A 26,547-nucleotide genomic window follows, 5' to 3' on the forward strand; every position below is an offset into this window, starting at 1 on the left:
ATAGAAGATTTTGTTTTAGTTTAGTTAGTTTTAGTATTGGTTAAAATTCAAAAAGTCTCGATACTAATCACAAAAAATTGTCATATGTTTAACCGGTGTACTGTTACTTGGTTAAAATCGAATAGACATATAAAGGATATTTCCTTAGCAACTTTGAATTGCTGTATAAAAAAGCAAGAGTACGATGTGATAATAATAGGAGGAGGGCATGCAGGATGCGAAGCGGCTTTAAGTTGTTGTTCGCAAGGAGTTTCTACTCTTCTTTTTACACTAAATTTAGATAAAATTGCATGGCAACCATGTAACCCGTCTATTGGCGGTCCTGCTAAATCTATCCTTGTTCACGAAATTGATGCGTTGGGAGGTTGGATGGGAAAAATTACCGATCGAAGTTACATTCATAAAAAAATTCTCAATACATCTAAAGGTCCTGCTGTATGGTCTCTAAGGGCTCAAACTGATAAGCGAGAATATTCTGAAGAGATGAAAAAAGTTCTTAACGAAACGAGTAATTTGACAATTTCTGAAGAAATGGTATCCGATATCATTCTAACAAAAGAAGAAAAGATAAAAGGGGTTAAAACTTTTTTTGGAGGATTATTCGAGTGCAAATCGATTGTGATTACAACTGGAACTTTTATGAAAGGTACCATTTGGGTAGGATCTAAAAAATTTGCAGCAGGTAGAATCGGAGAAATGGCTAGTTTTGCTTTGAGCGATTCTTTAAAAAAATTAAAGTTCGATATAAACAGATTAAAAACTGGCACTCCTCCTAGAATAGATTCTAGATATATAAATTTTAAAGTGATGGAAAAACAAAATAGTGATATTATGGAAAATTGGTTTAGTTTTGATAAATCAGAATGGAATTCTCGGCATACATTAAGTTGTTATATTTCTCATACTACTCTCGAAACTCTGTCCGTGATTAGAAGTAACTTACACTTATCGCCTAAATACGGAGGATTCATGAGAAGCACTGGTCCTAGATATTGTCCTTCTATCGAGGATAAAGTTGTAAGATTCGATCAAAAAAAAGAACATCAAGTTTTTTTAGAACCAGAGGGTAAAAATACGAATGAAATATACATACAAGGAATGTCAACTGGATTACCCGAAAATCTACAAAAAAACATTATAAAAACTATTCCAGGATTAGAATATTCGAAAATAATACGTCCCGCGTACTCAGTTGATTATGATTATATACCAGCTACTCAATTAGACAAGACCCTAATGTCGGATATATCAGGACTTTTTTTCGCCGGCCAAATTTGCGGGACCACGGGATACGAAGAAGCCGCTGCACAAGGATGGGTTGCTGGATTGAACGCGGCATTATACTCGTTGCAAAATTCTCTGCTTTCGTTAAGAAGAGAAAGTTCTTTTATAGGTTTATTGGTTGACGATTTGTGTACTAAAAAACTTAAAGAACCGTATAGAGTCTTAACATCTAAATCCGAACATAGGCTTTTGCTCAGAGGAGATAACGCGGATTTCCGTCTTACGCCACTGGGGAAAAAGTATGGAACAGTATCAGAAAGAAAATGGAAATCATTTGAACATAAGTATGAAAATATTCAAAAAGAAATAATAAGAGTTGACAATGCTTTAATAGAAAAAAATTTACAACAAAGATTAACATTTGTAGAAAAACAAACAACTACCTCGTGTGCAAAAAATTGTTGTGTACTAAATCTACTAGACCAACCTTTTTCGAGTTACAAAACTTTAGAAAATTTTCGTTTACACAATTTCAATTTAAATGCAAGTGAAAAAAAACAGCTAGAAATTGAAATTAAATATTCAGTTTATATAGAACGACAAGAAACTCAAATTAATGCATTAGAAGAAGCTTTAGATACTAAAATCCAAAAGAATTTAAATTTTATGAAGATTTTTCAAATTTCAAAAGAAGCACGAGAAAAGCTTGCAAAAAAAAGACCTTCTACTCTAAGAGAAGCTTGCCAACTGGGAGGTGTTAGTCTGCCTGATATCCAAACTTTACTGGTTTACGTTAAAGTTTGAGTTTATTCACAAGCAAATTATCTTGACAATTTATAAAATGTGCATTTGAATTGCCCATATATTTTTTTAAAACACGAGGAATGTGTATAAATTTATCGAACTGATAATTTTCTAAAATACAACAAATGACACGAGTAGTAGCACATAAAGTGGAGTTTAGCATATAAACAAACTTGTTATTTTTCGTGTGAAAATTTGTGTCTGATATAATATTTAAGTTTCTTGCTTGAAAATCAGTACAATTCGAACAAGAAACAAGTTCGCGAAAAGTGTTACTCGCAGGAAACCATCCCAATACATCAGCTTTTTTTGATGCAGTGTTATTGAACGTAGTGGAAGAAATGTTAATAACTTTAAAAGGAATGTTTAATAGAAAATAAAAATCTCGAGCATTTTTGAGAATTTCTTGAAAGAAAACCCAGGAAGAGATTTCTTCACGTTCGCATATAATGAATTGTTCGATTTTTTCAAATTGATGAACTCTGAAAATACCAGCCGTGTCTTTTCCATGGCTTCCGCTTTCTTTTCGGAAGCAAGAACTAAATCCAGCGTATTTAATTGGTAAATTTTTTTTAAGTATTTTCTGATTAACGTGTAAAGCAGATATCGGCTGCTCAGATGTTGCTATTAAAAATTTTTCAGTTTCTTCTTTTATACAATATAATTGTTCCTTGAAATCTTCTAGTTGTGCGCATTTCATCATAATATTCTTTTTCATAAAATAAGGTGTTTGTATAGGAACGAAATTTCTTTTTTGAAGAAAATCTAAACTATATTGAATTAACGCAGCATTGAGAAGCAATCCTAGTTTTTTGAGAAAATACCCTCTGTTTCCGGATATAACTATTCCTTTCTGATATTCTACTCCTTCGACTTGACTTAAAAGGTCCACATGATTTAAAAAGATAAGTTTTTGTTTCTTTTCAATTGAAATTTGTTTTAAAAAAATTAGTTTGGAATTAGAAACTTTCATTGAAAACATAGAGCTATTATGAACTAAATTTCCAATTGATGTAATTAAAAATTTATTAATATTTTGATATGTAAACATTTTTTTTTCTAATAAATTTATTTTTTCTTTTGAATAATTTACAAAAACCACACGTTCTTTGATCATATTGAAAATAATTTTTTTAGAAAAAACATTAATCACATATTTGATTCTTTCCCATTTGATTTTATTTTTATTATAATAATGAGATAATATAATAATTTGCTCAACTTTCGATTTTTCTACACATCTTCTGCACTGAGAACCTCTTATTATATCCGAAAAATTAGTTTGCTGTTTTAAAAAAAATATTCTGGAGTCAATCATATTTTTATAAAATCTCAATTGTCACAGCCCAAGTTGGTTAACTAAATGGCAACTGATGAAAAAAAAACAAGAAAAAAAAGAGGACACGTTTCGTGTGGATACGGACGAGTGGGAAAACACAGAAAACATCCAGGCGGAAGAGGAAAAGCAGGAGGCCAACATCATTTAAAAACTATGTTTAAACACTCTATTTCTTCTTTTTTCGGAAAAAAAGGAATAAGACGTTTCCATTATAAAAAAAGAGAAAATTCGACTATAAATTTAAAAAAAATACCCGGCTTTGTCCAAACGAATGATAAAATTCGTTTTTTGAATTTAAACACATCTAAACTGCTCGGAAATAAGGCAAAAATATCACCTGCATTATTTATACAAGCTATGTCTTTTTCGAAAAAAGCCAAGTGTAGAATTGAAAACACGGGAGGCTGTTGGGTGGTTACTCCATAAATAAAATACAAAATGATTGTTATGTATATATAATATTTGATAATTATACCATCTACAATGTACTATCACGTTGGGTTTGTTGATTCGAATAAAATCGTAAGTAGTTTGTTTTTTTCAACAAAATTCAATAAATTTTATGAAAATGAAGCCAATTGCTCGATTAAAAAAAATCAAATAAAAAAAAAGGTTGAATTGCATATGGCTAAAAAAGTTACATTTGGAGAAGAAAGTCGCAAATTACTTGTAAATGGAATAAACACCGTAGCAGATGCTGTCAAAATTACCCTCGGGCCCAAAGGAAGAAACGTGGTCTTGGAAAGAAATTTTGGAATACCTCAAGTTATCAACGATGGTGTTACAATCGCTCGTGATATAGAATTAGAAAATCCTATGGAAAACACAGGAGCACGCCTTTTACAAGAAGTTGCGACTAAAACGGATCTCAAGGCAGGAGACGGTACGACTACTTCTACTGTTTTAACGCAAGCGATTATATCCAAAGGGATCAAAGCAGTTGCGTCTGGAATAAATCCTCTTGCTCTGAAAAGAGGAATTGAAAAAACATGTCGTTTTCTCGTAAAAGAAATTAAAGATTTGTCGTATCCTTGTAACGGAATAAATGATATTAGAAATATAGCAACTATAGCGGCAGGGGGAAACGAAGAAATCGGTAAAATAATATCAATGGCGTTTGAAAAAGTGGGAGAAAATGGAAGTACGACCGTTGAAGAATCACAATCGTTACAAGATGAAATTGATTTTACAGAAGGAATGGAATTAGATAGAGGTTACATTTCACCTTATTTTATAAAAGACACAGAACGACAAGTTTGTGAATTAAAAAATCCAAGAATATTAGTAACTGATAAAAAAATATCGTCCATTCAAGAATTGATTCCTATTTTAGAAACAATCGTGAAATCAAAAGAGCCTCTTTTAATAATTGCAGATGATGTCACGGGAGAGGCTTTGTCTACGCTAGTTGTAAATAAAATGAGAGGAATAATCGACGTGTGTGCTATAAAATCACCTGGATTTGGTGAAAGAAAAAAATATTACCTAGAAGATGTAGCTATACTTACAGGAGCAACTTACGTTGCAGAAGAAGCTGGCTTGGCTCTAAACAAAATCACAATCGATCAATTAGGCAAAGCTAACCGAGTAATAATAGCAAAAGAAATGTGTACAATTGTTTCTGATTTTGTAAATCGGGATAAAATACAAGCAAGAATTCGACAAATAAAAAACCAAATTTTGAACAATGATTCTGATTTCGAAAAGGAAAAAGGACAAGAACGGATAGCAAGACTTGGGGGTGGGGTTGCGCGAATTAAAATTGGAGCTGCAACTGAAACTGAATTGAAAGATAAGAAATTGAGATATGAAGATGCAATCAATTCAACTAAGGCGGCAATTGAAATGGGTATTACACCAGGAGGAGGTTCTACCTTATTGACTTTAACTAAAAAAATTCCCGTTTTTCAAACCACATTATTAGATGAAGAAGAAAAATTAGGCGCGTCAATTGTAGAAAAAGCATTGGAAGCCCCTATTCTTCAAATTGCGTCAAATGCCGGACAAGAAGGAGAAGTTATACTAAAAAAATGCAAGGACTTGCCATTCGGTATGGGTTATAATGCTGCCACTAATACTTATGAAAATCTGTTAGATTCAGGAGTAGTGGATGCAGCTAAAGTGGTATGTTGGTCTCTTGAAAATGCATGTTCAATCGCTTCTATGGTTCTAACGACAGAAGCTTTAATAGTAGAAATACCCCAAAAACAGCAGCAGCAAGGCAACAAACCCGACTTACCAGGTGGAGAATATTTGCAGTAAATTATAAAATAATTGTTTTTTTAAAAGAGGTAAAAATGCTTTTCTATGTAAATTTTTTTATTTTTAAATGATGAAAATTTTTTTTAAAAAAAGTAAGTTGAAATTTTTCATATTGTCATAGTTACCCTGATATTAGAAAAAATCTAAACCATTTTCATATAAACTTGTTTTTTCATCATATTTGTAATTGAAAAAATAAAAATTTAGTCGGCCGGTACCCTGTTGAAAATTGATGCTCGATAAACCAATATTTTCCCATTTTGAACTAAAAAAATCTAGTATGTCTAAACCTATCTTTTTTACGAGTTGAATTGCAGACCAAATTCTGCTTTTAAAAAAAATATTTTTTTTATGAAATAAAAAAAAAAAAGCTCTATATAAGAATAAACTTCTTTTATTCATATACCTAGTTGGTAAAAAATAAAAAATAAATGTTTGCTTGATGTGCTTTGAATTTAGTTTATTCATACTAATTATATACGTTAATCCCGGCGGAGACGTAAGCCAATGAAAATAATAATTTTTTGATACATATTTATATGCTTTGTAAAAAAAAAAACCTTTTCTTAATTCCGTGTATTTTTGTTTTCGTGGCTTCTTAGAAAATTTGTATTTTTTTTTATATTTGTATTTTTTTTGTGCAAAACTTGATTTATTAAAAAATTTTGAAGTTTTAAGTTTATGGTAATTAATTGCATAATGATAGCAGTTATGAAAATATGTAGATTCAGGTAAATTTATCCGAGTAAAATACATAGATTTATATATTCCTATTGAATTTAAACGCCTTTTAATTTCTTTAATAATTATTTCCACAAACCTCTTTTTTCTCAACCTCTTAGTAGAACATAAAAAATTAATTTCTGAAATGCATAAAATTTTTTTTCCAATTGTCATTTGTTTTAAAGTTGATAATATCGAGCTAATTATTTTTTTTCCTCTTCGATATTCTAGTTTTATACATAAACATTTGGTCCAAACAGGAGATTTTGTTTCCAATGCTAGGCAATCGTGAGTATAATCAAACGAAAGACCGATTTTATCATCTCTTATATAATTGAAATTTAAAAAAGAAAGTAATTTCTCTAATTCAGTAATTTCAGTCAGATCCAAATCGACCCATTTAAATTGATAAGGTAACAAAAACATATTTAACCAAATTAAAATTTTTATTTAAATTATATTCGAATTTATAAAAATTATTTTACTTCTTATATATAAATTATTTAAGTACTATCGAAATGATTCGTTTCAAACATCTAGGTGTATGCGAGCAAATAGTTAGAATTTGTGATAGCGTGGGATTTAAATATGCTACTAAAATTCAAGCAAAAACTATTCCATATGCTTTAAAAAATCGAGATATACTAGGATATGCTCAAACAGGCTCTGGGAAAACACTGGCTTTTGTGATCCCTATTTTACAAAGCTTATTAAAGTTTCAAATTACATTTTATTCTTTTGTAATTGTTCCTTCAAGAGAACTGGCATTCCAGGTCGCTAGTTACATCGAGACGATAGGATATTTATTCGGAATAAAAATTGGGCTATTGACAAGCGGGATTGAATATGCTACGCAAATTTCTATAATAAAGAGATCTCCTCATATGATGATATGTACACCAGGCAGGTTAATTGAATATACAGAAAAAACAGATAATTTATTTTTAAAAAACATAAAAAAGATTGTATTTGACGAAGCCGATCGACTGTTTCAAAATGACTTTGATAAAAAATTTCTCTCTGTTGTAGAAAATTTACCCAAATTTAAACAATCCTTTCTGTTTTCTGCTACAATGACAATAAATATAGAAAAATTGAAAAAAATTAGCATGTCTAACCCGGTGAAGATAAAAATTAATAAAAAATATAAAACAGTTTCTACTTTGGTACAAAATTATATTTTTATGCCATTTAAATCTAAAAATTGTTATTTATCGTATATTTGCAACGAGTTTTCTGATTGTCTAGCTATAATTTTTGTCGACACTCAAATTTGTGCGGAAAAAATCGCTGTTTTATTGAAAGTTTTAAATTTTAAAGTAGCTTATTTTCATGGAAAACTGAGTCAAGATAAGCGTGCTAAAATTTTACACGACTTCAAATTGAAAAAAATAAAAATTTTAGTTTCCACGGATTTAGCATCACGAGGTATAGATATACCAGATATAGAATTGATAATAAATTATGATATACCGTTGTATACTAGAGATTATATTCATAGAATAGGAAGAACTGCTCGTGCAGGAAAAACCGGGCGCGTTATAAATTTAGTTACACAATATGATATTTCTTCTTATCAAAAAATAGAAATTTTGTTACAAAGAAAGCTTGAGGAATTTAAATGCAATTTGAAAGATATTTTATTCATTAGCAAACGTGTTTCTTCTGTGAAATTGAAAATAAATTATATATTACGTCATAAACTATAAAAAAAAAAAAAAAGTGAACTATTTCAGATTTTTTTACCTCCTAATAATTTTCCCCATCCAATTAATCTCCAATGTTTATGTATTCTTCTGCTTAGTGTTATTTTATAATCTTTTTTAAAACACATAGGAATCGTAAGCTTAATAAATGCTGTATTTTTTTTTGTATATAATATTTTTCCACCAGCACTAGAACTCCCTATATTAACCATTAAAACTTCATTTGAATAAAGAGAAGATACTGAAAAATTTGTGTCCGTTATACCTAAAAGTCTTCTGAACAATTTGTATTTAATTGTTATAGAGATATACACTTCTGGTAACGAATTTCTGTAACCAAGTAATTGTCCAATCAATCTGTCTGCACGTGAAAAAGCAGGGTTAATATTCAACCCTATACCAATTAATCCACCAGGAACCGCATATTTTAAATTATTTTCTTCTGTATTAAGGCTTGTGATTATTGATTTTAGAGGAAAAAACGAGACTTGATGATTTTTTTTCTTGCTGGTTATTCCAGGACGTATTTCTATCTTATCTTTGATACATAAAATTCCTGATAACACGACTCCTCCTACAATTCCTCCTCGAATGTTACTAAAAATAGAACCAGGTTTGTTCACATCAAAAGATCTTATTAGAGATACAATAGGAACATCTTTGAAATTTCTAACCGGTAAAGGAATATGATATGTAATTTTTTGAAGCAAAGCATCGATATTGCATTTTTTTTTTATAGAAATTGGAATAATAGGAAAATCTTTTATATTGGCTTTTTGAATAAAAGTTTTTATCTTCTTGTAGCTTTCAATTGCATCTCTTTTAGAAATCAAGTCAATTTTGTTTTGAATTGTAATTATTTTGTCTAATTTCATTATTTTGATTGAAATCATATGTTCAGCTGTCTGAGGCTGAGGACAAACTTCATTTGCTGCAATTACAACTAAAGATGCATCCATAACCGAAGCTCCGCTTAACATAGTTGCCATTAAAATTTCATGTCCCGGACAATCAACGAAGCTCACGTGCCGAACTAAGCTCATTTCATAATGACATTGGTTACAAAACAAATAATTGACTATCGTAGATTTAGTTGACGTAAAACACCCCGGGCGAGGGCATTGTATATTTTTACATTTAAAAATTTTAGCATTTGCGTATCCTAGCTTAATAGTGATATTTCTTTCGAACTCTTTCTTAAATTTTATGGTCTGTATTCCTGTTATCGAGTGGACAATTGTAGATTTTCCGTGAGCTACATGACCAATTACACCGATGTTAATAATTGCTTGTTTTTTTATTATTTTTTTCATGACAAGAACTTAGATAAATCTCAAAATTTCAATAATAAAAAAAAACTATTTTAACACTCTTATGTATAAAAACATATTAGTAAAAATCTCTAATGTCGTCGAAAAACACACTTTCAATCGAATCTGACGAATTTGCTCTTTTAGAAGGGTTTATATGTAAAAAAGAGCAAAGTAAACGGATTCCATCGGAATCTAAACCTTTAAAAAGCTTATGTATCTCACAAGACTTCCATTGAGGGAATTCGTGCCAGTCTTTAAGCAGATATACACTGGGCCAGTTTTTAACAGAAGGTGTTCCTAATATTTTAAATATCGCGAGTATCTGCTCAATTTCACTTTCTCCACAGAAAATAGGGCGTCCTAAAATCATCTCGGCCATGATACAACCTACAGCCCATATATCAACTGAAGTAGAATAGCATTTAACACCTAACAGAATTTCAGGAGGCCTGTACCAAAGCGTCACTACTTCATGTGTGTATCTGCCTACAGGAACACAAAAATTCCTACTTAACCCAAAGTCCGCAATTTTTATTCTAATTGCATTTTCAATTAAAATATTTTGAGGTTTTAAATCACGATGTACAATTCCTTGATCATGACAATGTTTTAATCCTAGTAAAAGCTGAAAAACAAAATGTTTAATTAATTTGATATGCAATCCGTTATTTTTTTTTTTGTTAGAAATTATAAATGTTCTTAAATCGCAATCTAAATATTGAAAAATTATATAAAGAACCGATTTTCCGGATTTGGTTTTAGAAGAAATTACATCCAAAAGTTTAACTACATATTCGCATTCAGATACCGTCCTCAATACTGATATTTCTCTTAAAGTTGTCGAAGGAATACCCTCTTCTTCATTTGTAGCTAAAGCTCTTTTCAAAGCAACAATTTGCCCTGATCTCAAATCTTGTCCTTTAAAAACTTTTCCATACGCCCCTTGTCCTAGAATTTCAGTTTTTCGATAATTTTCCATATGGAATTGTAAAAATTAATATACATAAATCTGATACCACGGTCACCAAAAGAATTCGCATTTACAAGAACTGAAAAGCAGATCCCTATTATTTACATGCAATATTCCATCTTTTAAAATTACTTTCCATCGTGCATTTCTTCTATAAATTTTGTTTACAATTGACAAAATAAAATTTATAGAATTATCCTCTTTATGTTTGTTCGTAGGTTGATTATTTATATTATTGTATTCCGAATCAGTAGATTCGGACTCGCGAAAATGCGTAAATCTATAAATAGAACAAACAGATTTTTTACTTGAAGAAACAGCTGTATTTTTAAATTTTTTACACTTGTCGATTTTTTTCACTTGAACTAACTTGTAACGGTTAAATGTATTTTTTTTGTGTTTTAAATGAATTAAAATTACATCGTGTTGTGTTTTTAGTGAACACGTATTCTTGTAAATGAAAATAACAACTTGTTGATAAGAAAAATCTCCTATAACTTTTCCTATCAAACAATTCCAAATCCAAGATTTAAATCCTTGATTTTTTTCTTGGCCAGAAAAATTTCGAAAAATATACCAACTTAACTTACATACAACTGGAAAAAAGCTCAAAGTATTCGAAGAAAAAGTCACGTAATATCTCGAATATTTTTCGTGTTTAATCGTGTATTCCTGAAATTTAGACCAAAGACCGGTTGAAGACTCTAATACACAGTTCATTCTTTTTTTCCATCTTTCTTTAAGTTCTAATGGTATATCATAACAATTTTTACTTTTTTTTGTTTCCTTTATGTATTTTTTAAGAGCTTCGACTGTCAAATCGATTATATATGAATATACATCATTTACCAAATCACAAGAATTGTTTTTATTGGACATAAAATAACTTGGCTTGACAACAGGATTATATAATTATTTAAACATATAAGTTTTTATAAAACAAAAAGTAACCAGTATAAAAGAGTGTTTGTTTTTTATAGAGATTTTTGTAATTTAAAGATAAATTTATGGTACATTTTTTTATTAAAAAATTTTATACAGAAAAAAGCTTTTTTGTCTATAATCATAATTTTTTTATCAACAACTATAATTATGTCGTCGCAAATAACCATAAAAAAACGCTATTTTTTTTTATATTTTTTTTTTAAAAAAAATATATTCTTTCCGCGTCAAAATAAAATTTTTAATATAAAAAATAATTGTATACCTGTTAAAGAATGTTTATATCATCAAAAAACATTCGTTAATTTAATAAAATCTATTGTTTATAAATTTACAACAAAAAAACACATGGTTTGGCTATATTTTAACAAAAAAAAAGATAAATTTCATAGATATTCGATTTTTTTATACTTTTTAAATACGAAGATAAAACTTTTCAATTTCTTAAGAAAAGTAGAAATGAAAGCTTTTCTGGTACATGGGATAAACCGAACCACGTAATTTTGTGGAATTTTTAATCTTAGATAAATTGATTCTTGATAATATGAAAAATCGTGTCAAATAAAAATCTACCGTTTTTAAAATTAAAAAAATTCTTAAATTCTGGAACAATTGTATTAATTTCTTGAACAGTAACCGGCATTAAATCGATAAATTTGCAAATTATAAAATAAATTTCTAGATTTTGATGTTTAAAAAATTTAGAAATTTTTTTTTCCATGAAAATTCTGAGCTTTCGTGTTGTCTCTTTTTTTAGTTTAGAAAAGAAAATAACATATTCGAAAATTTTAATATAAAAATTATTATTTTTAAAAACATTCAAATTGGAATTTTTTTTTAACAAGAAAAATAAAACTTCGTCGATAAATAAAGGCATTATCTTATTTTTGTCAAAGCTTGATAATATATTTTCTTTCATCTTTAAATCAATTTTTTAAAACAAAATTTAAATATATAATATATTTTTAAATTTTAACATCAAGTCAAAATTAAAGCTTTCATGATAAATCTAAGTCTATTTCATTTTTTTTCTATACCAAATTCTTTATTAAATGAAAAAAAAAATTATACAAGAAAATTAATTGTATTTTCTGGAAAAATAAAAAAAATTTTTTAGATTTTTTTTATTTTCTCTCAAAAATAAAACTATTACGTTTACAATTATTTTTAGCACAAGAAGAGTTTTTATTTTTGCATGCCTTTATGGTGTTATCTTGCTTTGACTTGAAATTCTACTTAAACCAAAAATTCGGTACAATCAAAAACAACATAAAAATTTCAGGAAAAACTCTTTTTCCTGTACAAATAATTTTGCTGATCATAAAAAGATTAGAAGTGAGTTTTTCTTTCATGTTCAATGTGTCTTGTATTACTCTTTTTTTTCAAAAAAGCTGCAAAATTATGCAAAAAAATATAAATTTTAGTTTTGATACATTTTTGCATTCGGTTTCTCTTAGTCAAATAAGATACAATATAACAAACTACATAGACAAATATATCACAATATTATAAGTTGTAAATTTTTTTAATCGGATGTTTTGTTAAAAAAAAATATTTTTTATATTGGGGTAAAAATAATATAATTAATTTTATTTTATCAATTTTCATCTGTAAGCCAGATAGTTTTTCTCTTACGTTTAATCCAATTTTTTTACTAGAAAAAAAAAATAAATGATTTAAGAATACATGAACTCTGATTACAAAATCGGAAAATTCGCGATCTATTGCATTTGTTGTTTCATACGTTTGAATTTCGAACAAATTAACTAAATATAAAGGAACTGTTATATAAAATTTTTTTGTATATAATTTTGTGATTTTATATTTGTTTCTGATAACGGGAATTACAATATTTTTGTAGCTCGAAAAAGAATTTTTTAAATTAATTACCTGATGAAATCTCCGAATGTCAACTACATTTGTAAATTTTCGATCAAAATTTTTTTTTAACCTATGTCCATTTGAACAGATCATTTTCTGATCGACAAGAAATTTATATTCGAATGTACTGGCAAATAAAGGTATAATTGTAATAAACTGATTTTTAGAGCAAACCAATGGGATTCTGGTATGCCAGTTATCCCAGCTTCCAATTATGTCTACCTTTTTAGCTTTTAATGTCCATATGAATATCATAGGAATTAATATGTCTTCCTCTATAGCTAACACATGTTTGTTTGACGAAAATCTTATCCTCGAAGGCTTCATGGAATTGGAAATATCCTTTATTTTTGTACTAAAATCTAAATTTTTGTATTTAAATAATTTGTGATTGAAGTTAATATCTTGGCTCATTTCACTATATATTTTAATATAAACAAGATTCGATCAAAAAACAAACCTTCCCCCGAGTTTTTTCAGTGCTTTTTTTTACAACCAAAAGAGACACGGTTTGATAAACATGCACGTTTCTTAGAAAAACAAACCTTAGATAATTTGGAAACTTTAACAGCATCTAAATTTTCTGGTTTTGTTCCCAACTTGTATCCAGCAATCTGCGGCCGAAGGTTATCTTTTAGACCGAATAATAAATCTAATTTACAAAAAGAAAAATGAGTCCACATACAAAGTCTACCCAAATGGCCACCTGGAGCTAATTTAAACAAATTCAATGTAGTTATACGGCAAGTTTCTACATCAAAAATATTGCGAAAACACTTTGCGTTTTTTTGATAAATGATAAGCAATTTTTTGCAGCTCGAAGAATATGTTTTTTTTTTGCAATTTAATTTGTTGTTTTTACGTATTCCAATGCTAGAAAGCACTTTCTGTGCATTTTTAGTTTTTTTTAGTAATTCCACGGAATTTTCTACGACTAAAGGTATTTCGGGTATATTATTCAAGTTATAACCATGTGCGGCTATCAAAGCAGAAATACCCGTAGCAGCAATAGCCGATTCGAGAGCTTGTTTTCTTTGATTTTTATTTATTTTGTGATGCCATTTTCTCCAAATCGAATTCGGACCGAATATTCTTCCTCCTCTGCAACTATTTACAGTTGCACCTTGTCCGCTTTTATGTGTTCCACTTCCAGAAATACGGGGCACTCTGGCCAAGGCTCGGCCAGTTCCCCATGAACTCGCGCTCGTCATTGTTCCGGCTTTATTATTTACCGAATGAGGCTGTCTTCGATTCATACGCATATTCGAATGAACGAAATTCACAATATTAGGTTTTATTTTAGAAATAAATACATTCGGAAGGTGTACTTGATCTACTTTCGTTCTATTTTGACAAGAATATATATTTACTTTTACTTTTTTGGGTAACATAATTTTTTAAATATTTAATCTTTCAAAAAAGCAATAATGTTATTATATAATCAAATTAATTATCACCGATTATACTTTGGCTTTATTAATACAAGTTATTTAAATGAATGACGCGGATTTTTTCAAAAAAAATTGCATAATAACCCAAACAGTTCAGCATGCCAGCTTTAAATGTAGTGCATGCCAAAGTGAAAATATAATAGAAGATAAAAAACAAGGAGAACTTATTTGCAAGGATTGTGGTTTGGTTTTTGCTTCACATACAATAGATTTTAATAATGAATGGAGAACATTTTCAAGTGATCAATTTAAAAAAGATCCTAGTAGAATCGGAAGTCATTCACATCCTCTTATAGAATTAAACAGATCTACTGGCATATCCAAAGGGTTAAAAGGGTTTAATTTCTTAAACGAAAGACTTATAAAAAGCCACAATCGTACGAATATTGAAAAAGTAAATTATTTCTTAAATAAAATATTTGTTAAGAACTCTTTAATCATAGAAAAAGCATTTTTGCCTAAGTTTATAAAACAAAAAGTAGAAGAATTATTTAAATTATATTTTGATCATTTAACGATGCGTTCAGATGGTTCCAGAACGAGAAATTTTCTCAAAAAAAAAGAAACAACTTCAATATTAGCAGCTTTAATACTTATTTGTTGCAGAAACGAAGGGATTCCGCGAACTTTTAGAGAAATTTCCGAAATAACAAAAATTTCTAAGAAAGAAATAGGTCTAAAAGTAAGAGCTATACAAAGAAGCTTACGCGGAATTCATTTTACAAAAACAAAAAACTCTGAAAACTTTGTATCTAGATTTTGTTCTAAGCTGGGATTACCTTATTTTGCCGGCGATTTAGCAGAAAAATTAGCAAGACTTGTCAAAGAAAAAGAAGGTTTATATGGAAAAACTTTAATATCAGTGGCTACTGCGGCAATATACATTATCACTCAAATGCCTTTTTGCAATGTCAAATATACTTCAAAAGAAATTTCACGAATAGCTGGAATCAATGAGAACACTCTAAGAATTACATACAAAGCTGTTTATCCTTATAAAAACGAAATTTTGAAACATTTGATCTTGAATGATAATTTAAATGACACAAGGACATATATAACTTATTAAAAATTTACCAAAAAGAAAAATCATTACGCCACCTGGGAATCGAACCCAGATCTCGTCCATGGCAAGGACGAATTTTACCACTAAACCAGTAGCATGTCTAAATTCGGGATACAATAATTTTGTTATTTAAATCAACCGAACACACTAACCTTGCGGTCAATGATAATTTTAATTCGGTAATACAATGTGTATGTGTGTATAAAATTCTAGACTTTCTGTGGTTGAAATTTTTTGTAATTATTTTTTTATTATTTCTAACGCAAACAATTCGGTTTGAATGAATGTTAATGTTGCTATTAAAAAATTTAGGTTCAATTTTTATATTTATTTTTTTTAAATTTCTCAAATCATATAAAAAAATCCTCTCATTCTGATCTAAGATCGAAATGGACCAACCGTCTTGTACCCATTCACAGGCAGAAACCGTTTTTCTATAAGGTAATTGAATAATTTCTCTATTAATTCGAAAATCAAATACAGTAACTTCGTTTTCTTTATTTACTAGTAATAAATTCCCTTTTTTTTCATTTTTAATACAAAAAATATCTTTTTTGAAATTATAGCATGTTGTCCATTTTTCATTTTTCATATCAAACGATTTGAGTGACTTATTGGAATCTACAAAATCAACAAAAAAATTATTAAAACGAAACGAACATGAAATGAATGAATATTTTTGATTAATAGAAAAAGTCTGATTTTTTTTTAAAACAAAAGAAAAATTGCAAAATTCTATTTTGTTCTTAAGGAAAATGAGTATCAGAGGATTGACATTAGGACTCGGGTATAAAAAAAAATGTCTGTAACTTGAATTTTTAATGCAAAATGTGTATCTTTTTTTAAAAATATCAAATATTTTAATATTTTTAAAAGATCCGGTTACAAGTTGATTTTCTTCTTTTAAAAAACAGCAACAAGATATAAAATTTGTTTCTTGAAACATAATATTGTTTGAAAAAACGTATTTAGATTTTTTAAATAACATCTTTTCTTTTTCATACACCAAAAAAAATTTTAAATTTTTTTTGTTTTTATAAAACACTTTTTTTGTCGTATAAAAATTGATTTGGTATTTTTTTTTTCTTAACTCATTTTTACAAATACAAAAAAACACGAGTTTTAAAATTGAATTTTTCAATTCTAGAGTTTTTTTGTATTTTAAATCATTTTTTTTAAATTTTAACATAATTTGTGTCGAATTAAAACGATTTTTAAGTTTTATTTTATTTTCGCAAAATATTTTTACCGGGTGTCCTTGAATTTTTAAAACTTTGAAAAAAAATGACATAACTATCAAATTTAAATTTTTTCGTTAAAATGTTTAATGACACCTATTTCATATGTCAGAAAAAGAAACGTGCAAATTTTATCAATATGATTAAAATAAATAAAATTTTTTAAAAATAATATTATAGTAGTTTAACCAATTTTGTTTTTCTAACCAACATAAGAACAAGTAAATGTTTTTGAAAAATAAAAAAAAATTAATCTGTTTTGAAAAATAAAAAAAAGCTTTTTTAGCATAATAACAACTTTTAAAAATTTTTGCTGGAAAAATACGTATAAAATTTTTAATAAAAAAAGAAAAAACTAGTGGAAATAAAACTTTATTTTTTAATTTGATGTAAAACCTGAAATCCAAATTCAATGTACCATATATACCGTGTTTTTGAATACTTTCGATATTACCGATATGTATTATTTGATTAGATTGATAATTTATAAAACCAATCTCTGGCCATATTTCTTTTTCTTTATATAATTTATGTGAAAATTGTTGAGATTTTTTAACCGTGTTATATTCTTTGCGAAGTTTTAAGGTTTTTTCATGAATATAAAATATAAAATATAAAATGTATTCAAAAAAAATTTTCTTTGTATCTGAATTAAATTGATAGCCAGTCATACTATTTTGGTTTATTTTTTTGTAAAATTTTTTTTCTAAATGTCTTGTAATTAAAAAGGTATACAAATCACCCACTATTTTGCCTGCTTTTTTAAAAAAGTTATATCTAATTATTAAAACTGTATAACGTATAACAACAAAATTGATTATATGCAACAAACATTTTGTGTTGATTTTTTTGTAATTAGTTAAAAGCAAATTTTGAGCAAAAGCAAATTTTTGCTTAATTTTATTTTTATATAAAAAATTTTTAACCAATTCTTTTTTTTCTTCAAAATTGGTATTATTTGATATTCTTAGAGCTAAAAATAAAATACCCATTCTTTTGTAATGGATTTTCCACAAAATTTGGTTTATACTTATACAAATATTCTGCTTTTTTTTAAGTAAAGCAATCCAATAAATTCTGCTTTTTTCCAAAAATTTTGAAAAAATAAGACTAGGCTTTTGTTTATAAAGTTCGAGAGTTTTTGGAAAAACTGAATATTTTTTTAAAATTAAAAAATAAATAAAATGTAAAAAAACACAAGAATTATGAAGCTTTTTTTTAGAATTACGCAAGAAGTAAAACGAGTCACGTACATATGATTTTAAAAAAAACAAAAAATTATCTTTCAGTGAGAAAAAAATTTGAATAATTCCAAAATTTACAAAAAACTTAGAACAAAAAAAAATAACAACAAATATTAAATTTTTTTTTTAATTCTGAATCTAAATCCTTCTATTTTTTTGTTTTTTTATTAACAGACTAATGATAATTTTTTTATTTGTTTTTTCAATACTGTCAAAAAATTGAAAAAGAATCAAATTATTACCTGTTTTTTTAAAAATACGCGAATTTTTTTTTTCTACACGTAAATTAAAAATTTTATTTATTTTAATATTAAAATGTAGTTTTGTTTTATTTTTTTTTGGTAATTTATTATTTCATTCAAATCTTGAAAAATGTAATAAGCTGTAATATGACAAAATTCTGTAGCAAAAAAAAAAAGAGCTCTGGAAAATTGTAGCGTTTTTTCAAAATAAATCTTAATGTGTTTAATAAATGTTGTGTACATAAAAAAAACATGAACTATATTTTTTTTATGTATACTGAAATTAAGTCTATGTTTAAATAATTCTGAAAAAATATTTTTTTTGAAATTTGAAATTTTTTTAATATTACAAAATAAAAAATATAATAAAAATAAATTTTGATAATTTATATATCGAAATATATTAATTTCTATTGTGTAACTGAATTGTGTAAAATGAGAATCTATTGACATAGAATACCATAGTTTGAAATTTTCTTGTTTGATGTTTGTGTGCTTGAAATGAACTAAAAGCGAATTTCTTTTTGATATTTCGAATTTATAATTAAAATGAACAAATTTTTTGTACATGTTTGAAATGGCAAAAAAGAATTTTGTCGAATAAACCATGGTCAGTCTATATCTTGTGAGTAATATGAAAGAATTTGTTAATGTTTTTTCATAAACCAAATTGATTGTATTTAATTTTAAAACTGAAGATAGCTTAAATGTATTTAAAATCCAATCTACACACAAATCAGAATTATAAGTGATATGCTTAAGTGTGGTTAATATTTTCTGTTTAAAACAAAATCGACTTTTCCATCTTCTATTTAACTTTAAAAAATTACAAAAAAGAAGAAAATTTAAGTTAAAATTTTTTTTCGAATAATTTAAATTCTTTTCTTTCTGAAAAAAAATTCTGGTTTGTGCGTGAATTAAGATTATAAAAAAAATCTTTGAGTAAACCCGGAATAAGAAAGGAAATTTCTTAAAAAAAAACACTCGTCGGAATAATAAAAAATTTATCCAATATCCTTTGTTCCATAGAGTCGAAAACTTTTCCATTCGTTTTTCATTTATATTTTGTTGGAAATATTGGTAATTGAAAAAAGAATATTCACATAAAGTAGTAAATTTTTTTTTATAAAAAATATCTTTTCGACTAAACTCATATTTTTTTCTCAAAAATATACTATTTTTTTTTTGAAATACTTCCTTCAAAATCGTCAACTTGAAAAAAAAAATAACATTAGTAAAAAGTAAAACAATTTTTTTAATAAAAAAAGAAGTCACTTTGTGTTTTTTAAAATAATACTGAAAGAAAGTTAATTTTTTAAATTTAATCACTTTTTCAAAAATAAATTTGGTTTTAAAACTAATCCAGCGTTTTACGAGAGCAAGATTTTTTAATCTGAACAAGATAAAAAAAAAATTTTTTTGACATATAGAATTCATAAACAATTTACAAAAAATCATGGTAAAACTAAATTTATATGCGTATTTTTTCTGGAAGGTATGGAAAATATTTTTCAAAAAAAAAAAAAACAAACAAACAAATATTTCAACCTTTTTTAGTTTAACTTATATTAATGTATATTAAATCAACAAACCTTGGTAATTAGTTTGGAAAAATTTTTTCTGGCTTTACCATATTAATCTTTCAAAGCAATAAAAAGAAAATATAATTACAAAAATTAAAGTATTTAAGCGCAGAAAAATCCTAGAACATGAAATATTTAAAATCAGAATACAGCTTAGATCAACTTGTATTGGATGAGGAAAATAAATTAATTTGTATTCTTTTCAATAGTAATTATCAAGACTATTATTTTTACAAATCTAGTTGCAGTAATTTTTTCAGGAAAAAGAAAAAGAAAAATATAGTTTTTTTCTCAGTCGATAACACAATATCGAAAAGCTTTAACCAGATCTATGAAATTTCAAAAACTTTCGATAAAATCTATTTTTATAAAAATAAGAAAATTTCATTTAATTAGCTAAAGTATTAAGGATATTTAAAAAAAGTGCCTGTAATGAGAATCGAACTCACGATTTTTTGTTTACGAGACAAACGCCGTACCTCTAGACTACACAGACATCACCGGACCTTCTTTTTAAAAAACATTACAAAATTCACTAACATACATGCAACAACTGAAAACATCGGATGAAGAAAACCGGTTAATTTGATTCCGAATTAATTTTATAGATTTTTTTTTGATTATACATATATCAACATTTCCTCCCGACCCCAAATCATTATAAATTCCTGCCAAAATAGATTCTTTGGCTAAATTTAAACCGATTCGCAAATCCATGTAATCAGAATAAAATTTTTCCAATATCGACGCAGATGCTAATGAACCTGATCCCATTGTAATAAAATAAGAATTTTCAACTAAACCATGTGGATATATTCCGTATAATTTTCCTCCGACAGAATCAAATCCAGCTAAAATCAAAGCGGCTGAAATAAAACCTTGAAATCTGTATAGGATATTTTTTAAAAAAAATGCCACAGATTGAAGCTGAGGTTCTTTTTCAGTAAAATTTTCTTGTAATTCAGTTTGTTCGAATATTGTTTTGGTCAAGTATTCATTGTCAGCTGACGTACCAGCTCCACAGCACGAAATATTTTTTGATATGAAATGTATCTTATCACAAGCAACATCGCATATAACCTTACCATTAGTGGCGCGAGTATCTGCCGCGAGTATAATACCGTCTTTAAAAAGCAGACCTATTATTGTAGTTCCTGTTTTTTTAAAGTTAAAATTTATTTTTAATGTTACCATTTCACTTTTCCAATAATTTTTGAAAACAAAAATTTTCCAAATATCATAATCATCGTCTATTAAATTCAGAGTCATCCCAGTCATTTTTTTTAAAAAAGAAAACTTGTGCACCTTTGATTAGTTTCGAAATTATACAAATTTTTCAACATGCACGGATTGGTACGTAAATCAAAAAAAAATTTTACTGGTTCTATTATATTCGTTCCATAGGTTGCAATTAATTGAAAATTGCTTGAAGGAATTTTCTTTAGAAAGCCATGCTATGTTTAACAAACCTTTATTTTCATCTGCTAAAATTTTTTTCATCATGGAACTGATTATTTCTATACTTTTTCTACAGCATAATTTTTTATACACTAAAAATTCAAGTTTCGATTGGATTAAATAAGAATTTATTCCAATTGTTCCTGCAAAACATTTCATAAAAAAACCAGACAAGAAAATAATATATAGTTGAAATAAATTACGATCAATTGATCCTATTACAAAAGAACACGCTAAAGGGCGTAAGTGCCAGTATATAGTATGTATGTGAAGAAATGAACAAATTTTATGTATAATTACTATACTTGTTAACATATTAGAAAAAAGCTTCAAATAATTTTTGTTGTCAGAATTGACTTTTTGTATAATAAAATCAATATCGCTAGTATGCCCGGTTGCTCCTATAAAAACATTTTTATTTAATTGACAATTGCCAATGTGACCAGATTGATAAATTGAATTAAAAGAAAGGCCTTGAGAAACTATTACTAAACCATCCTTGCAAACTAAGCCTATGACAGGAAAACTCTTCGACACGAGTTTAGATGCATATTCAATTTGAAGGAGCCTTCCTTCTGGGGAATATGTTAAATTAGACAGATCGTATCCGGAATAAATAGTAGTCATTCGAAAAACACAGTAAAAAATTTTCTTCAAGCCTTAATAAAACATGCACTTTATGAATATAAAAAGACTTCTTAGCTAGTTAATGGGAAGCATTCTTCTTTTCGTTCTCGAGGAGACTTGAACTCCTAACCTTATGATTAACAGTCATACGCTAAAGCCCATACTGACCGACTGAGCTACGAGAACACTCGATGGTAAACATTCAATACAAAATAAATATTACCTTTATATAAGATTTTGCTTATTTTTTCAGTATAGTAACCATATCGGGCAAAGGATTAACTGGCCCTTTTTTCCCATATGGATCCCATGGCAACATAATAGAAATTTTTATACCAATCACACCTTGCTTGAGAATGCAGTGCCTAGTTGAACTAGAAATATAATTCTTCACCGCTTGTCCTGAATGAATAATATAACCTTCTGTAAATTTCATGGATTTGGCTCGTTGTGCTCTTAATTTACCTGATATAGTAATAAGGCACCCTTTTGCGCCAGATTCCATTATTGAACGTAAAACGCTGTAGCAAGCTTTCCGAGTAGTTATTCCTTTTAGAAGTTTATATCTTAAAAATTCAGCTTGAATACTTGACACGAGACCCCGGTTTATTACTTTTTCAACGTATATATTTAAATTCGAATCTTCTAGTCCAAACCTTTTTTTTACTAATAAAGTTATTTCTCTAATTCTTTTTCCACCTGAAATTATCATTTGTTTTGTTCTGACCGTTTTTAATATCAATTCAGTTTTAATAGAACTTTTTTTTAGCTCCATTCCCGAATAACCTTCTTCCCGTAACTCTCTCGATAAAAGTTCGTTTACCTCCGAAAAAAAAACCCCATCAGCTACTATTTTTTTTTTACCTGAAAGCATTGTCAATCTATTGTATAAATTAATATAAAAATTTAAATATGAATCAATATTTAAATTTTTAAGCGTACCAACAATACAATTTATTACAAGAGGCTAGTAAAAAAAATTTAAATATATGATGTGATAACAATTCAAATAAATTCGATCTTCTTTTTATACACAAAAAAACATTTTTTTCATAATCAATAAAAATAAAATTTTGATACGTTCCTATCAATATTTTATTTTTATACGGATTCCAAGCTGCTGAAATTGTTTGTTTTGCTTGATTTACGCAAAAAATGCACGATTGGTTATATACATCCCAAATTTTGATAAAATAATCAAGAGAAGTGCTGAGTATTAATGTACGTATAACTAAATTATGATTTAAAATAAATGGTTTCCATTTTAGATCAATTATTTGTTTAAAATGGGCATTTATTTTACTTATTAAGTTCATTTTTTTTTCATGATATAACCACGTATATATTTTCCCCCTTTTAGATCCACTGCAAATAAGATTATTTACAAAATAGATATCTGCATTGCATATTTTTGAGTTGTGTGCAAAAACTTCTTTAAAATATTTTTTAGATAAATTGGCAAAAATTATTGTAAATTCGTTTATAAAACTTAATAAAATTTTTTTATTAAACCAATTGATAGTTAGAAAATCAAAATTATAAAAATAAACATATAATAATATTTTAAAATTCCAACAAGAAAATATAGCAAATTTGCATTTAAAGCATCCTGTTATAATATGAGAAGAATTTTCGTTCCATTTGATAATATCTATATAAAAATTTACAATATTTGTGCTTTTAATTTTTTTTCCAGTTTCAGCCCAGAAAGAAATTAAGTTAAAACGAGAAACTGAAACAAAAATAGTACCGGATAAATTAACATCTATCATGGTAATTTTATTTTGTTTCGTGCCAGGCTTATTTTTACTATCAAAAAAACAGGAATCGCTGATTTTTAGTAAGCTTTTTTTATTTTCATTTAGTATTCTCCATATATAAATTTTGGAATTATTCGTATCTATATAAGCTGCCATTTTTCTAGGATGCCAGACACAGGAGTTTATTAAATTGTTATTTAAAAAAGCAACAATTTTTGTTTTTGTGAATTTTTTATAACATATTTGATTTAAAGTTGTTTTTTTGTTTATTAGAAAATTAAAAACATGTAAATTTTTGCGAAATAATTGAATAAAATTATTTTCTATTTCAAAATAAAATAAGCCTCTCCGAAAAATCGATACCAAAGATCCGGGCGGGATAAAAAAATTTTTATATTTTAAATAGTTCAAGTTACATTCTTGGCCAAAAACAAATGAAGAATGAAAATACCCGCATTCTTGGAAGTAAGAAAATATCAAAAAATTCAATTCTTCTTTGTTATAAAAAAACATATTTCTAAAGAAATATTACTTTAAAATATCTAAATTTAAGTTATATTTTAATATTATCAAATTTTATTTAATTATGTATATATAAAAAATTTTTTCTGTTAAAAGTTGAATATAAAAATACACGTGTATTTTTTTGTTTGAAAAAACTAATTTGCTAAAATTAACTCGTATAAATTTATTCATATTTCAACTTTAAAACATAATCAGTCAAAACAATATTTTGCATATGTGCTTCAGTTTTTTAAAACTTTACATAATTTTAAAAAATGTTACACGTATTCTAATATGGAAAATTTGATTTCAGTCGTGATTGAATTTTATTGTAATTACGAAACACAGATGATATTTGACTTATTTCAAAAATTAGTTGTTAGATCTACTTTTTTATTTAAATTATTAAGAAATAAGAAAAATTTTTTTTATCACTCGAGTAAAGCATATTTTAACTACCAAAAGATTGTTTTTGTGCAAATATTCAATGTTTATATGTTTAAAAGTTCGTTTAATTTTTTATCTTTATTAGATAAATTTAAATTTCGTTCGAAATTAAAAGAAAGAATTCAGGTTTATATTTTTTATAAAAAAGGACATATAATGCTTCATGGTATATTCAATTCAGAATATTTCGTTCAAATCATAAACAGGGAAATCGTTTTTTTAAAAAAAATACAAACTTTTCTCGGATTAAAAAAATTTGTTTTAAATAAATCTTTACCAAAAACTTTCCGTGTCAAAAAACTTCTAATGTTTAATATTATTTTTAAAAAAAGAATATTAAATAGTTTTTCTAAACACGCAATTTTACCTTTAAACTTTGGTTGGTTTGAAATAAAAAATTTACAACTTTTTGACACTAGGAAAATTTTTTTAATAAAAACACGGAATTTATTGCAAATAAAATTATTTAAAATTTTTTTGTATTTTTATTTTAAAAAAAAAATCATTTGTTCCACTTTTTTTTAAACTTGTATGTTTTGTTATAGAATGACTATGTTTTTTTTTTCTTAAAAAAATTTCTCACGATTGATTCTTGTGTGAAGTTTTTTTTCTTTAATTTTAAAATTGCTTTAGTTAAATCTTCCTGAATTATTATGTTTCGATTATTTCTAATTGCAAATATACCTGCTTCAGTGCATATCGATTTTATGTCTGCGCCCGTTGAACCCTGGAGAATTTTGGATAATTTCCATATATCTATTCCAGATTGAATTTTGATATTTTTAAAATGTATTTTGAAAATAATCAAACGTCCTTCTGTATTAGGGCTAGGAATTTTAATTTTTCTATCTATTCTACCCGGTCGTATTAAAGCTGAATCTAAAACATCTATTCGATTGGTTGCCATCAAGATTTTTATTTTTTTTTCAGATTCAAATCCATCTAACTGGTTCAGTAGTTCTAGCATAGTTCTTTGTACCTCGAGATCCCCCCCCGTTGAATCGTTGGAAATTCGGCTTGATCCTATGGAATCCACTTCGTCAATAAATACAATGCTAGGAGAATAATCTTTGGCCATTTTAAATATGTTTCTTATCATTTTACCCCCTTCTCCTATGTATTTTTGAACTAATTCTGAACTGCTAACTTTGATAAACGTACAATTAGCATGATAAGCTACTGCACGAGCTAATAAGGTTTTTCCTGTTCCAGGTGGACCGTACATTAATACTCCTTTAGGCTGACATACTCCTAATATTTCGAACATTTCGGGAAATTTTATAGGAAGTTCTATGACTTCTTTCAATTGTTCTATTTGAAAATCAAGCCCTCCGATTTCTTTGTATGTAGAAGTAACTGTTTTATTTTTTTCTACATGTATCAAATAAGACAGCGAATTTTTTATGGAATCTAAAATTCTGTATACCGAATGATTATGATTTCTTAAGACAATACGAGAGTTTTCCGAACAAATTATTTTTTTTGTATCATTGGAAAAATTTATAACGAGTTTTCCATCCGTATTGGTTTTTACTAAAAAAATATTTTTCTTAATACGTTTTATAATATCTGCTATATACAACCCCTCTTTTTGTAAAGAGAAAAATTCTCCTTGTAATAGATTTATATATCTATTTAATAAAAATTCCCTATTATTTATAGTTTTTATTCCATATTTTAAATTACAGATAATCTTTTTTGTACGTAAAAATCTATTTATAAAAAAAAATTCAACTTCAAATAAATTAGTAATTATTGTCATT

At 27.0% G+C, this 26,547-nt stretch overlaps 25 protein-coding genes and 3 non-coding genes across 28 annotated transcripts; 9 read left to right on the forward strand and 19 right to left on the reverse strand.

Moving 5' to 3' along the window:
* Positions 1 to 84: 84 nt before the first annotated feature.
* gidA (glucose inhibited division protein A) lies at positions 85 to 2,028 on the forward strand (the record flags this gene model as incomplete). Its single annotated transcript, XM_003239855.1, has 1 exon — positions 85 to 2,028. The coding sequence occupies one exon, from the start codon at positions 85 to 87 to the stop codon at positions 2,026 to 2,028; it is 1,944 nt and encodes a 647-aa protein (XP_003239903.1).
* sys1 (seryl-tRNA synthetase (serin-tRNA ligase)) lies at positions 2,018 to 3,346 on the reverse strand (the record flags this gene model as incomplete). The annotated part of the gene is made up of 1 exon (XM_003239856.1): positions 2,018 to 3,346. One exon carries the CDS (start codon positions 3,344 to 3,346, stop codon positions 2,018 to 2,020), a length of 1,329 nt encoding a protein of 442 aa, XP_003239904.1.
* Positions 3,347 to 3,391: 45 nt separating this feature from the next.
* On the forward strand, positions 3,392 to 3,793 carry rpl27A (60S ribosomal protein L27A; the record flags this gene model as incomplete). Its single annotated transcript, XM_003239857.1, has 1 exon — positions 3,392 to 3,793. The coding sequence occupies one exon, from the start codon at positions 3,392 to 3,394 to the stop codon at positions 3,791 to 3,793; it is 402 nt and encodes a 133-aa protein (XP_003239905.1).
* A 57-nt stretch (positions 3,794 to 3,850) lies between these two features.
* On the forward strand, positions 3,851 to 5,629 carry cpn60 (60 kDa heat shock protein, CPN60 protein; the record flags this gene model as incomplete). Its single annotated transcript, XM_003239858.1, has 1 exon — positions 3,851 to 5,629. The coding sequence occupies one exon, from the start codon at positions 3,851 to 3,853 to the stop codon at positions 5,627 to 5,629; it is 1,779 nt and encodes a 592-aa protein (XP_003239906.1).
* A 132-nt stretch (positions 5,630 to 5,761) lies between these two features.
* nmt1 (N-myristoyltransferase) lies at positions 5,762 to 6,778 on the reverse strand (the record flags this gene model as incomplete). The annotated part of the gene is made up of 1 exon (XM_003239859.1): positions 5,762 to 6,778. One exon carries the CDS (start codon positions 6,776 to 6,778, stop codon positions 5,762 to 5,764), a length of 1,017 nt encoding a protein of 338 aa, XP_003239907.1.
* Positions 6,779 to 6,870: 92 nt separating this feature from the next.
* Positions 6,871 to 8,061, forward strand: rrp3 (DEAD box protein; the record flags this gene model as incomplete). The annotated part of the gene is made up of 1 exon (XM_003239860.1): positions 6,871 to 8,061. The coding sequence occupies one exon, from the start codon at positions 6,871 to 6,873 to the stop codon at positions 8,059 to 8,061; it is 1,191 nt and encodes a 396-aa protein (XP_003239908.1).
* A 23-nt stretch (positions 8,062 to 8,084) lies between these two features.
* eif2G (eukaryotic translation initiation factor gamma SU) lies at positions 8,085 to 9,371 on the reverse strand (the record flags this gene model as incomplete). The annotated part of the gene is made up of 1 exon (XM_003239861.1): positions 8,085 to 9,371. The coding sequence occupies one exon, from the start codon at positions 9,369 to 9,371 to the stop codon at positions 8,085 to 8,087; it is 1,287 nt and encodes a 428-aa protein (XP_003239909.1).
* Positions 9,372 to 9,447: 76 nt separating this feature from the next.
* Positions 9,448 to 10,350, reverse strand: kin(cdc2) (cyclin-dependent kinase-like 2; the record flags this gene model as incomplete). The annotated part of the gene is made up of 1 exon (XM_003239862.1): positions 9,448 to 10,350. One exon carries the CDS (start codon positions 10,348 to 10,350, stop codon positions 9,448 to 9,450), a length of 903 nt encoding a protein of 300 aa, XP_003239910.1.
* A 42-nt stretch (positions 10,351 to 10,392) lies between these two features.
* Positions 10,393 to 11,220, reverse strand: CPARA_3gp355 (hypothetical protein; the record flags this gene model as incomplete). The annotated part of the gene is made up of 1 exon (XM_003239863.1): positions 10,393 to 11,220. The coding sequence occupies one exon, from the start codon at positions 11,218 to 11,220 to the stop codon at positions 10,393 to 10,395; it is 828 nt and encodes a 275-aa protein (XP_003239911.1).
* A 213-nt stretch (positions 11,221 to 11,433) lies between these two features.
* On the forward strand, positions 11,434 to 11,784 carry CPARA_3gp356 (hypothetical protein; the record flags this gene model as incomplete). The annotated part of the gene is made up of 1 exon (XM_003239864.1): positions 11,434 to 11,784. The coding sequence occupies one exon, from the start codon at positions 11,434 to 11,436 to the stop codon at positions 11,782 to 11,784; it is 351 nt and encodes a 116-aa protein (XP_003239912.1).
* Positions 11,785 to 11,803: 19 nt separating this feature from the next.
* On the reverse strand, positions 11,804 to 12,202 carry rpb4 (RNA polymerase II, subunit F; the record flags this gene model as incomplete). Its single annotated transcript, XM_003239865.1, has 1 exon — positions 11,804 to 12,202. The coding sequence occupies one exon, from the start codon at positions 12,200 to 12,202 to the stop codon at positions 11,804 to 11,806; it is 399 nt and encodes a 132-aa protein (XP_003239913.1).
* A 284-nt stretch (positions 12,203 to 12,486) lies between these two features.
* CPARA_3gp358 (hypothetical protein) lies at positions 12,487 to 12,795 on the forward strand (the record flags this gene model as incomplete). The annotated part of the gene is made up of 1 exon (XM_003239866.1): positions 12,487 to 12,795. The coding sequence occupies one exon, from the start codon at positions 12,487 to 12,489 to the stop codon at positions 12,793 to 12,795; it is 309 nt and encodes a 102-aa protein (XP_003239914.1).
* On the reverse strand, positions 12,790 to 13,578 carry kin(aaB) (AMP-activated protein kinase, beta 2; the record flags this gene model as incomplete). The annotated part of the gene is made up of 1 exon (XM_003239867.1): positions 12,790 to 13,578. The coding sequence occupies one exon, from the start codon at positions 13,576 to 13,578 to the stop codon at positions 12,790 to 12,792; it is 789 nt and encodes a 262-aa protein (XP_003239915.1).
* Positions 13,579 to 13,640: 62 nt separating this feature from the next.
* Positions 13,641 to 14,555, reverse strand: rpl1 (60S ribosomal protein L1; the record flags this gene model as incomplete). The annotated part of the gene is made up of 1 exon (XM_003239868.1): positions 13,641 to 14,555. The coding sequence occupies one exon, from the start codon at positions 14,553 to 14,555 to the stop codon at positions 13,641 to 13,643; it is 915 nt and encodes a 304-aa protein (XP_003239916.1).
* Positions 14,556 to 14,658: 103 nt separating this feature from the next.
* Positions 14,659 to 15,684, forward strand: tfIIB (TATA binding protein of transcription factor IID; the record flags this gene model as incomplete). The annotated part of the gene is made up of 1 exon (XM_003239869.1): positions 14,659 to 15,684. The coding sequence occupies one exon, from the start codon at positions 14,659 to 14,661 to the stop codon at positions 15,682 to 15,684; it is 1,026 nt and encodes a 341-aa protein (XP_003239917.1).
* A 25-nt stretch (positions 15,685 to 15,709) lies between these two features.
* On the reverse strand, positions 15,710 to 15,780 carry trnG. The gene has a single exon. It is a non-coding gene; the product is annotated as a tRNA-Gly (tRNA).
* A 1-nt stretch (position 15,781) lies between these two features.
* On the reverse strand, positions 15,782 to 16,972 carry CPARA_3gp362 (hypothetical protein; the record flags this gene model as incomplete). Its single annotated transcript, XM_003239870.1, has 1 exon — positions 15,782 to 16,972. One exon carries the CDS (start codon positions 16,970 to 16,972, stop codon positions 15,782 to 15,784), a length of 1,191 nt encoding a protein of 396 aa, XP_003239918.1.
* A 90-nt stretch (positions 16,973 to 17,062) lies between these two features.
* CPARA_3gp363 (hypothetical protein) lies at positions 17,063 to 17,911 on the reverse strand (the record flags this gene model as incomplete). The annotated part of the gene is made up of 1 exon (XM_003239871.1): positions 17,063 to 17,911. The coding sequence occupies one exon, from the start codon at positions 17,909 to 17,911 to the stop codon at positions 17,063 to 17,065; it is 849 nt and encodes a 282-aa protein (XP_003239919.1).
* A 551-nt stretch (positions 17,912 to 18,462) lies between these two features.
* Positions 18,463 to 19,863, reverse strand: CPARA_3gp364 (hypothetical protein; the record flags this gene model as incomplete). Its single annotated transcript, XM_003239872.1, has 1 exon — positions 18,463 to 19,863. One exon carries the CDS (start codon positions 19,861 to 19,863, stop codon positions 18,463 to 18,465), a length of 1,401 nt encoding a protein of 466 aa, XP_003239920.1.
* Positions 19,864 to 20,114: 251 nt separating this feature from the next.
* dib1 (DIM1 family protein) lies at positions 20,115 to 20,384 on the forward strand (the record flags this gene model as incomplete). Its single annotated transcript, XM_003239873.1, has 1 exon — positions 20,115 to 20,384. One exon carries the CDS (start codon positions 20,115 to 20,117, stop codon positions 20,382 to 20,384), a length of 270 nt encoding a protein of 89 aa, XP_003239921.1.
* Positions 20,385 to 20,413: 29 nt separating this feature from the next.
* On the reverse strand, positions 20,414 to 20,485 carry trnT. The gene has a single exon. It is a non-coding gene; the product is annotated as a tRNA-Thr (tRNA).
* A 16-nt stretch (positions 20,486 to 20,501) lies between these two features.
* prsB7 (26S proteasome SU) lies at positions 20,502 to 21,266 on the reverse strand (the record flags this gene model as incomplete). The annotated part of the gene is made up of 1 exon (XM_003239874.1): positions 20,502 to 21,266. One exon carries the CDS (start codon positions 21,264 to 21,266, stop codon positions 20,502 to 20,504), a length of 765 nt encoding a protein of 254 aa, XP_003239922.1.
* Positions 21,267 to 21,350: 84 nt separating this feature from the next.
* prsA7 (26S proteasome SU alpha7) lies at positions 21,351 to 22,073 on the reverse strand (the record flags this gene model as incomplete). Its single annotated transcript, XM_003239875.1, has 1 exon — positions 21,351 to 22,073. The coding sequence occupies one exon, from the start codon at positions 22,071 to 22,073 to the stop codon at positions 21,351 to 21,353; it is 723 nt and encodes a 240-aa protein (XP_003239923.1).
* A 103-nt stretch (positions 22,074 to 22,176) lies between these two features.
* trnN lies at positions 22,177 to 22,260 on the reverse strand. The gene has a single exon. It is a non-coding gene; the product is annotated as a tRNA-Asn (tRNA).
* Positions 22,261 to 22,314: 54 nt separating this feature from the next.
* On the reverse strand, positions 22,315 to 22,947 carry rps3 (40S ribosomal protein S3; the record flags this gene model as incomplete). The annotated part of the gene is made up of 1 exon (XM_003239876.1): positions 22,315 to 22,947. One exon carries the CDS (start codon positions 22,945 to 22,947, stop codon positions 22,315 to 22,317), a length of 633 nt encoding a protein of 210 aa, XP_003239924.1.
* Positions 22,948 to 23,005: 58 nt separating this feature from the next.
* ebi (regulator of epidermal growth factor receptor) lies at positions 23,006 to 24,346 on the reverse strand (the record flags this gene model as incomplete). Its single annotated transcript, XM_003239877.1, has 1 exon — positions 23,006 to 24,346. One exon carries the CDS (start codon positions 24,344 to 24,346, stop codon positions 23,006 to 23,008), a length of 1,341 nt encoding a protein of 446 aa, XP_003239925.1.
* Positions 24,347 to 24,631: 285 nt separating this feature from the next.
* CPARA_3gp370 (hypothetical protein) lies at positions 24,632 to 25,309 on the forward strand (the record flags this gene model as incomplete). Its single annotated transcript, XM_003239878.1, has 1 exon — positions 24,632 to 25,309. One exon carries the CDS (start codon positions 24,632 to 24,634, stop codon positions 25,307 to 25,309), a length of 678 nt encoding a protein of 225 aa, XP_003239926.1.
* Positions 25,310 to 25,334: 25 nt separating this feature from the next.
* Positions 25,335 to 26,546, reverse strand: prsS8 (26S proteasome SU; the record flags this gene model as incomplete). Its single annotated transcript, XM_003239879.1, has 1 exon — positions 25,335 to 26,546. One exon carries the CDS (start codon positions 26,544 to 26,546, stop codon positions 25,335 to 25,337), a length of 1,212 nt encoding a protein of 403 aa, XP_003239927.1.
* Position 26,547: the final 1 nt, after the last annotated feature.

Source organism: Cryptomonas paramecium, chromosome 3 (assembly GCF_000194455.1).
Source record: "Cryptomonas paramecium strain CCAP977/2A chromosome 3, complete sequence".
In the NCBI taxonomy this organism is placed as follows: domain Eukaryota; class Cryptophyceae; order Cryptomonadales; family Cryptomonadaceae; genus Cryptomonas; species Cryptomonas paramaecium.